The sequence below is a fragment of the Mobula birostris genome, chromosome 29 (assembly GCF_030028105.1).
Source record: "Mobula birostris isolate sMobBir1 chromosome 29, sMobBir1.hap1, whole genome shotgun sequence".
Lineage (NCBI taxonomy): Eukaryota > Metazoa > Chordata > Chondrichthyes > Myliobatiformes > Myliobatidae > Mobula > Mobula birostris.
Genome location: NC_092398.1, coordinates 37105665 through 37115519, shown reverse-complemented (window position 1 = coordinate 37115519; position 9855 = coordinate 37105665). Strand labels below are relative to the sequence as shown.

Below are 9855 nucleotides of genomic sequence, written 5' to 3'. Positions count from 1 at the left end.
CTTTCTCCCCCCTTTCCCCTCCCTCACTCTCTCTTCCATTCTCACCCTTCCCTCTTTCTCCCCTCCCTCTCACTGCCCCCTCTATTTCTCCACTCCCTCTCTTGCCTTTGCTTTATCTCTCCTCTTTCCCTTTCCTTTTCTTCCCCCCACCCTCCCTCTCTCTCTCCCTTCCTCTCTCTCTCCCTTCTCATTCTACCTGCACTGTCTTTCTCCTCGACCCCTCACTTCTCTAACTCCCCATCCCCTCTCTCTATCACTAGCCTCTCTCCCCACCCTCTCTTTCTCTCTCCCCCCCTCTACCCTGCCCCACGCTCTCTCCCCAACCCTCATTCTCTCCCCCTCACTCTTCCCCCTCTTTCCTTACCTCTATCCCCCTCCCCTTTCTCATCCACTCCCTTTCTCTCCTCCCTGTCACCACTTTCTTTCTCCTTTCCCTCTATTTCTCCCCTCCCTCTCTTCCCCTTTCTCTCCTCCCGCTCTGTCATCCACTTTCTTTCTCCCCTCCCTCTCTCTCTCTCAACTGCTCTTTTCCCTCCCTGTCACCCCACCCATTCTTCTCCCCTCCCTTTCGTACACTCCCCCTCTCTGTCTCTCTGCCCCTTCTCCCTCCCACAATGCCTCGCTCCGCGCCTGCGCACACACCTGGTGACTGTGAGGCGGAGATGCTGCGAGCGGCGGGCGGAGGTCGGTCCGGAGGAGATCAGGGACGGAGGGAGTGAGTGAGTGAGTGAGGGAGGGATGAATGAGGGTCTGTGAGGGATGGGGAGGTGGTAGGTAGGGGCGATAGGGAAGGGTGCCTGCCGAGGGGACAGGTGGACCGAGGGAGGGAGTGTCTGTGAGGGATGGGGAGGTGGTAGGTAGGGGCGATAGGGAAGGATGTCTGTGGGGAGGAGAGGGTTGGAGGGAATGAGGGTCTGTGAGCGATGGGGAGGTGGTAGGTACAGGCGATAGGGAAGGATGTCTGTGGGGAGGAGAGGGTTGGAGGGAATGAGGGTCTGTGAGGGATGGGGAGGTGGTAGGTACGGGCGATAGGGGAAGGATGTCTGGGGAGAGGGTTGGAGGGAATGAGGGTCTGAGGGATGGGGAGGTGGTAGGTAGGGGCGATAGGGAAGGATGTCTGGGGAGAGGGTTGGAGAGAATGAGGGTCTGAGGGATGGGGAGGTGGTAGGTAGGGGCGATAGGGAAGGATGTCTGGGGAGAGGGTTGGAGAGAATGAGGGTCTGAGGGATGGGGAGGTGGTAGGTACGGGCGATAGGGAAGGATGTCTGTGGGGAGGAGAGGGTTGGAGGGAATGAGGGTCTGTGAGGGATGGGGAGGTGATAGGTAGGGGCGATAGGGAAGGATGTCTGTGGGGAGGAGAGGGTTGGAGGGAATGAGGGTCTGTGAAGGATGGGGAGGTGGTAGGTAGGGGCGATAGGGAAGGATGTCTGGGGAGAGGGTTGGAGAGAATGACGGTCTGTGAGGGATGGGGAGGTGGTAGGTACGGGCGATAGGGAAGGATGTCTGGGGAGAGGGTTGGAGAGAATGACGGTCTGTGAGGGATGGGGAGGTGGTAGGTACGGGCGATAGGGAAGGATGTCTGGGGAGGGGGTTGGAGAGAATGAGGGTCTGTGAGGGATGGGGAGGTGGTTAGGTACAGGCGATAGGGAAGGATGTCTGTGGGGAGGAGAGGGTTGGAGAGAATGAGGGTCTGTGAGGGATGGGGAGGTGGTAGGTAGGGGCGATAGGGAAGGATGTCTGGGGAGAGGGTTGGAGGGAATGAGGGTCTGTGAGGGATGGGGAGGTGGTAGGTACAGGCGATAGGGAAGGATGTCTGGGGAGAGGGTTGGAGGGAATGAGGGTCTGTGAGGGATGGGGAGGTGGTAGGTACGGGCGATAGGGAAGGATGTCTGGGGAGAGGGTTGGAGGAATGAGGGTCTGAGGGATGGGGAGGTGGTAGGTACGGGCGATAGGGAAGGATGTCTGGGGAGAGGGTTGGAGGGAATGAGGGTCTGTGAGCGATGGGGAGGTGGTAGGTAGGGGCGATAGGGAAGGATGTCTGTGGGAGGAGAGGGTTGGAGGGAATGAGGGTCTGAGGGATGGGGAGGTGGTAGGTAGGGGCGATAGGGAAGGATGTCTGTGGGGAGGAGAGGGTTGGAGGGAATGAGGGTCTGAGGGGATGGGGAGGTGGTAGGTACGGGCGATAGGGAAGGATGTCTGGGGAGAGGGTTGGAGAGAATGAGGGTCTGTGAGGGATGGGGAGGTGGTAGGTACAGGCGATAGGGAAGGATGTCTGTGGGGAGGAGAGGGTTGGAGAGAATGAGGGTCTGTGAGGGATGGGGAGGTGGTAGGTACGGGCGATAGGGAAGGATGTCTGGGGAGAGGGTTGGAGGGAATGAGGGTCTGTGAGGGATGGGGAGGTGGTAGGTACAGGCGATAGGGAAGGATGTCTGGGGAGAGGGTTGGAGGGAATGAGGGTCTGAGGGATGGGGAGGTGGTAGGTACGGGCGATAGGGAAGGATGTCTGGGAGAGGGTTGGAGGGGAATGAGGGTCTGTGAGGGATGGGGAGGTGGTAGGTACGGGCGATAGGGAAGGATGTCTGTAGGGAGGAGAGGGTTGGAGGGAATGAGGGTCTGTGAGGGATGGGAGGTGGTAGGTAGGTGATGGGGATGATGACGGTCGTGAGGAGAGGTGGATGGAGGAGAAGAAGGAGGGAATAATGAGATTCTGGAGGGCTGGGGAGGCACTAGTGCAGGGGGTGCATAGGTGTCAGGAGGCAGGCGGGGAGGAGCGAGGGGTGGGAAATTAGCAGAGGGAGAGTGGGAGGACAGGAAGGAGAGGAGAGGATTTTGGGATAGAGGGTGGGTTTGTCCAGGGAAGTATAAGGGGAAGCAGAGAGGTTAGAGAAGGGAGGGAGGGGGCTTTTGGGAGTGAGGAGAGGTTTATCCAGGGGGAAGGAGAGAGAGAGGGGAGGTGCAGTGCAGAGTCTAAGGGGAAGGGATATTGGACCCTGGGTCCACAGAGAGGGGAGGTTGAGGGGGATGATGAAGTCAGTAGGGGGGGGAGAGTGAGGAAGAGGGAGTGATGAAGAAGGGAATTGGGGAAAATAGAAGGAAAGGAGAAGAGCAGGAGTTGGGTTTGGTGGAGAGGGAAATGAGAGAAGGATTTTAGTTTTCATTTTTTTAGCAATACAGCATGTAATTGGCCCTTCCATATCTTCGAGCTGCACCACCCCAGCAGCCCCATGACCCCAATCATCCGTAACCTAATCACAGGACAATTTACAATGACCAGTTAATCTACCTGTTACATCTGTGGACTCTGGAAAACCCACACGTTCCATGGGGAGCAGCTGGAAAACCCACACGTTCCATGGGGAGGTCAACAGAGCCCTTACAGAACGATGTTGGAATTGAACTAGGATCTCGGAAGCTGCACCACTGTGGTTTAGTGAGAGTGAGGGTGGTCTAGATGAGGGTAGGGTTAGTAAGATGGAGGGAGAGAGGCATGTTGGAGTTGGGGCAGCGGGAGGTGGGGAGTGAGGGGGATGATGTCTGGGTGGGGAGTGAGGGGGGTGAAGTCTGGGTGGGGAGTGAGGGGGATGATATCTGGGTGGGGACTGAGGGGGATGATGTCGGTGGGGAGTGAGGGGGTGATGTCTGGGTGGGGAGTGAGGGGGTGATATCTGGGTGGGGAGTGAGGGGGTAATGTCTGGGTGGGGAGTGAGGATGAAGTCTGGATGGGGAGTGAGGGGGTGATGTCTGGGTGGGGAGTGGGTGGATGTCTGGGTGGGGAGTGAGGCTGATTCTGTGTGAGGAGTGAGGGGGATGATGTCTGGGTGGGGAGTGAGGATGATGTCTGGGTGGGGAGTGGGGGAGGTGATATCTGGGTGGGGAGTGAGGGGGTGATGATGTCTGGGTGGGGAGTGGGGGGGATGATGTCTGGGTGGGGAGTGGGGGGGATGATGTCTGGGTGGGGAGTGAGGATGAAGTCTGGGTGGGGAGTGAGGGGGTGATGTCTGGGTGGGGAGTGAGGGGGTGATGATGTCTGGGTGGGGAGTGGGGGGATGATGTCTGGGTGGGGAGTGGGGGGGGGATGATGTCTGGGTGGGGAGTGAGGATGAAGTCTGGGTGGGGAGTGAGGGGGTGATGTCTGGGTGGGGAGTGAGGGGGTGATGATGTCTGGGTGGGGAGTGGGGGGGATGATGTCTGGGTGGGGAGTGAGGGGCTGACATCTGGTTGGGGAGTGAGGGGGTAATGCCTGGGTGGGGAGTGAGGATGATGTCTGGGTGGAGAGTGGGGGGGATGATGTCTGGGTGGGGAGTGAGGGGGTGATGTCTGGGTGGTGAGTGAGGGTGATGTCTGTGGGGAGTGAGGGGGCGATGTCTGGGTGGGGAGTGAGGATTTCAGGATGGGGAGTGGGGGGCGATTCTGTGTGGGGAGTGAGGGGGATGATGTCTGGGTGGGGATTGAAGGGATGTCTGGGTGGGGAGTGAGGGTGATTCTGTGTGGGGAGTGAGGGGGATGATGTCTGGGTGGGGAGTGAGGGGTGATGTCTGGGTGGGGAGTGAGGGGATGATGTATGGGTGGAGAGTGAGGGGATGAAGTCTGGGTGGAGAGTGAGGGGATGAAGTCTGGGTGGGGAGTGAGGATGATGTCTGGGTGGGGAGTGAAGGGTGATATCTGGGTGGAGAGTGAGAGGATGAAGTCTGGGTGGGGAGTGAGGGGGTGATGTCTGGGTGGGGAGTGGGGGGTGATATCTGGGTGGGGAGTGAGGGGGTGATATCTGGGTGGGGAGTGAGGGGGCGATGTCTGGGTGGGGAGTGAGGATTTCTGGATGGGGAGTGAGGGGGCGATTCTGTGTGGGGAGTGAGGGGGATGATGTCTGGGTCGGGATTGAAGGGATGTCTGGGTGGGATGTGAGGGTAATTCTGTGTGGGGAGTGAGGGGGATGATGTCTGGGTGGGGAGTGAGGGGTGATGTCTGGGTGGGGAGTGAGGGGGTGATATCTGGGTGGGGAGTGGGGGGGATGATGTCTGGGTGGGGAGTGAGGGTGATGTCTGGGTGGGGAGTGAGGATGATGCCAGGGTGGGGAGTGCGGGAGGTGATATCTGGGTGGGGAGTGAGGGGGTGATGATGTCTGGGTGGGGAGTGAGGATGATGTCTGGGTGGGGAGTGGGGGGGATGATGTCTGGGTGGGGAGTGAGGGGGTGATATTTGGGTGGGGAGTGAGGGGGTAATGTCTGGGTGGGGAGTGAGGATGAAGTCTGGGTGGGGAGTGAGGGGGTGATGTCTGGTTGGGGAGTGAGCGGGTGATGATGTCTGGGTGGGGAGTGGGGGGGATGATGTCTGGGTGGGGAGTGAGGGGGTGACATCTGGGTGGGGAGTGAGGGGGTAATGCCTGGGTGGGGAGTGAGGATGATGTCTGGGTAGAGAGTGGGGGGGATTATGTCTGGGTGGGGAGTGAGGGGGTGATGTCTGGGTGGGGAGTGAGGGGGTGATGTCTGGGTGGTGAGTGAGGGTGATGTCTGTGGGGAGTGAGGGGGCGATGTCTGGGTGGGGAGTGAGGATTTCTGGATGGGGAGTGGGGGGCGATTCTGTGTGGGGAGTGAGGGGGATGATGTCTGGGTGGGGATTGAAGGGATGTCTGGGTGGGGAGTGAGGGTGATTCTGTGTGAGGAGTGAGGGGAATGATGTCTGGGTGGGGAGTGAGGGGTGATGTCTGGGTGGGGAGTGAGGGGGTAATGTCTGGGTGGGGAGTGAGGGGATGAAGTCTGGGTGGAGAGTGAGGGGATGAAGTCTGGGTGGGGAGTGAGGGGGTGATATCTGGGTGGGGAGTGAGGGGGTGATGAAGTCTGGGTGGGGAGTGAGGGTGATGTCTGGGTGGGGAGTGAGGATGATGTCAGGGTGGGGAGTGCGGGAGGTGATATCTGGGTGGGGAGTGAGGGGGTGATGATTTCTGGGTGGGGAGTGAGGATGATGTCTGGGTGGGGAGTGGGGGGGATGATGTCTGGGTGGGGAGTGAGGGGGTGATATTTGGGTGGGGAGTGAGGGGGTAATGTCTGGGTGGGGAGTGAGGATGAAGTCTGGGTGGGGAGTGAGGGGGTGATGTCTGGGTGGGGAGTGAGCGGGTGATGTCTGGGTGGGGAGTGGGGGGGATGATGTCTGGGTGGGGAGTGAGGGGGTGACATCTGGGTGGGGAGTGAGGGGGTAATGCCTGGGTGGGGAGTGAGGATGATGTCTGGGTAGAGAGTGGGGGGGATTATGTCTGGGTGGGGAGTGAGGGGGTGATGTCTGGGTGGTGAGTGAGGGGGTGATGTCTGGGTGGTGAGTGAGGGTGATGTCTGTGGGGAGTGAGGGGGCGATGTCTGGGTGGGAGTGAGGATTTCTGGATGGGGAGTGGGGGGCGATTCTGTGTGGGGAGTGAGGGGGTTGATGTCTGGGTCGGGATTGAAGGGATGTCTGGGTGGGGAGTGAGGGTGATTCTGTGTGAGGAGTGAGGGGGATGATGTCTGGGTGGGGAGTGAGGGGTGATGTCTGGGTGGGGAGTGGGGGGCGATTCTGTGTGGGGAGTGAGGGGGATGATGTCTGGGTGGGGAGTGAGGGGTGATGTCTGGGTGGGGAGTGAGGGGATGTATGGGTGGGGAGTGAGGGGGATGATATCTGGGTGGGGAGTGAGGGGGTAATGTCTGGGTGGGGAGTGAGGGGATGAAGTCTGGGTGGAGAGTGAGGGGATGAAGTCTGGGTGGGGAGTGAGGGGGTGATGTCTGGGTGGGGAGTGAGGGGATGATGTCTGAGTGGGGAGTGGGGGAGGTGATATCTGGGTGGGGAGTGAGGGGGTGATATCTGGGTGGGGAGTGAGGGGATGATGTCTGGGTGGTGAGTAGGGGAGGTGATATCTGGGTGGGGAGTGAGGGGGTGATGATGTCTGGGTGGGGAGTGAGGATGATGTCTGGGTGGGGAGTGGGGGGGTGATGTCTGGGTGGGGAGTGAGGGGGTGATATCTGGGTGGGGAGTGAGGGGGTAATGTCTGGGTGGGGAGTGAGGATGTCTGGGTGGAGAGTGGGGGGATGATGTCTGGGTGGGGAGTAAGGGAGTGATGATGTCTGGGTGGGGAGTGAGGGTGATTCTGTGTGAGGAGTGAGGGGGATGATGTCTGGGTGGGGAGTGAGGGGTGATGTCTGGGTGGGGAGTGAGGGGATGTATGGGTGGGGAGTGAGGGGGATGATATCTGGGTGGGGAGTGAGGGGGTAATGTCTGGGTGGGGAGTGAGGGGATGAAGTCTGGGTGGAGAGTGAGGGGATGAAGTCTGGGTGGGGAGTGAGGGGGTGATGTCTGGGTGGGGAGTGAGGGGATGATGTCTGAGTGGGGAGTGGGGGAGGTGATATCTGGGTGGGGAGTGAGGGGGTGATATCTGGGTGGGGAGTGAGGGGATGATGTCTGGGTGGTGAGTGGGGGAGGTGATATCTGGGTGGGGAGTGAGGGGGTGATGATGTCTGGGTGGGGAGTGAGGATGATGTCTGGGTGGGGAGTGGGGGGGTGATGTCTGGGTGGGGAGTGAGGGGGTGATATCTGGGTGGGGAGTGAGGGGGTAATGTCTGGGTGGGGAGTGAGGATGTCTGGGTGGAGAGTGGGGGGATGATGTCTGGGTGGGGAGTAAGGGAGTGATGATGTCTGGGTGGGGAGTGAGGATGATGTCTGGGTGGGGAGTGAAGGGGTGATATCTGGGTGGGGAGTGAGGATGATGTCTGGGTGGGGAGTGAAGGGGTGATATCTGGGTGGGGAGTGAGGATGAAGTCTGGGTGGGGAGTGAGGGGGTGATGTCTGGGTGGGGAGTGAGGGAGTGATGATGTCTGGGTGGGGAGTGGGGGAGATGATGTCTGGGTGGGGAGTGAGGGGTTGACATCTGGGTGGGGAGTGAGGGGGTGATGTCTGGGTGGGGATTGAGGATTTCTGGATGGGGAGTGGGGGGCGATTCTGTGTGGGGAGTGAGGGGGATGATGTCTGGGTGGTGATTGAAGGGATGTCTGGGTGGGGAGTGAGGGTGATTCTGTGTGGGGAGTGAGGGGTGATGTCTGGGTGGGGAGTGAGGGGATGATGTATGGGTGGGGAGTGAGGGGGATGATATCTGGGTGGGGAGTGAGGGGGTAATGTCTGGGTGGGGAGTGAGGGGGTAATGTCTGGGTGGGGAGTGAGGGAATGAAAGTCTGGGTGGAGAGTGAGGGGATGATGTCTGGGTGGGGAGTGGGGGGGTGATGTCTGGGTGGGAGTGAGGGGGTGATATCTGGGTGGGGAGTGAGGAGGTGATGTTTGGGTGGGGAGTGAGGGTGATGTCTAGGTGGGGAGTGAGGATGATGTCTGGGTGGGGAGTGGGGGAGGTGATATCTGGGTGGGGAGTGAGGGGGTGATGATGTCTGGGTGGGGAGTGAGGATGATGTCTGGGTGGGGAGTGGGGGGATGATGTCTGGGTGGTGAGTGAGGGGGTGATATCTGGGTGGGGAGTGAGGGGGTAATGTCTGGGTGGGGAGTGAGGAAGTCTGGGTGGAGAGTGAGGGGGTGATGTCTGGGTGGGGAGTGAGGGGGTGATAATGTTTGGGTGGGGAGTGAGGATGATGTCTGGGTGGGGAGTGAGAAGGGAGGGAGGTGTGTTTGCAGGTTGGTATTGGGAGATGGGTCCTGAGGGAGAGTGTGGGTCAATGTGGGGGAAGCAAGGGGATTGGGAGTGGTTTTGTTAAGGGAGGGAAGACAGGATGGGATGTGGAGATGGTCCTAGACTCACCCGCTATACAAAACATCTCTCCTTGTCTAGGCCTTTCGATATTTGATAGGTTTCAATGAGATTCCCCTTCATTCTTCTAAACTCCAGCAAGTTCGGACCTAGAGCCATTAAAGACTCCTCATACATTAACCCTTTTATTCCTGGGATCATTCTTGTGAACCTCCTCTGGACCTTCTCCAATGCTTTTCTTATTAGATAAGGGGTCCAAAACTGTCACAGTGCCCCAAGTCTGACCAATGCCTTATAAAGCCTCAGCATCACATCCTTGCTTTTGTATTCTAGTTCCCTCTGATTTTAGAATTTGCTTCCCGCTAAGAAAATACTCTACACTTTTATTCCTTCTACCAAAGTTCATGACCAAGAGTTTCCTGACCAAGAGTTTCACTGTATTCCATCTGCCAGTTCTTTGCCCATTCTCCTAATCTGTCTAAGTTCCTCAGCAGAGCTGCTGTTCCACTTATCTGCATATCATCTGCAAACTTAGCCACAACACCATAAATTCTGTCATGCATATTATATAATGTGAAAAGACGTGGTCACAACACAGACTCCTGTGGAACACCAGAACACCACTCATCACTGGCAGCCCCTTTATTCCCTGTCTTTGTCTCCTGCCAGTCCATCCATATTGGTATCTCTCCCGTAATAACCATGGGCCACACCTTGTCAAAGGCCTTCTGAAAATCTAAGTACACAATATCCACTGAATCTCCTTTGTCTAGACAATAGGTGCAGGAGTAGGCCATTCAGCCCTTTGAGCCAGCACCACCATTCACTGTGATCATGGCTGATCATCCACAATCAGTACCCTTTTCCTGCCTTCTCCCCATATTCCTTCATAGAACCATAGAAACTACAGCACAGAAACAGGCCTTTTGACCCTTCTTGGCTGTGCCGAACCATTTTCTGCCTAGTCCCACTGACCTGCACACGGACCATATCCCTCCATACACCTCCCATCCATGTATCTGTCCAATTTATTTTTAAATGTTAAAAAAGAACCCGTATTTACCACCTCATCTGGCAGTTTATTCCATACTCCCACCACTCTCTGTGTGAAGAAGCCTCACCTAATGTTCCCTTTAATCTTTTCCCCC

The 9855-nt window shown here is 57.9% G+C and overlaps 1 protein-coding gene across 1 annotated transcript in view; it reads left to right on the top strand.

Moving 5' to 3' along the window:
- Window positions 1-614: 614 nt before the first annotated feature.
- LOC140190189 (uncharacterized) overlaps window positions 615-9855 on the top strand; it is a 20152-nt gene continuing 10911 nt past the window's right edge. The window contains exon 1 of the mRNA XM_072246704.1: window positions 615-684. Coding sequence (XP_072102805.1) covers window positions 615-684 — 70 coding nt within the window. The remainder of the gene's footprint in view (window positions 685-9855) is intronic.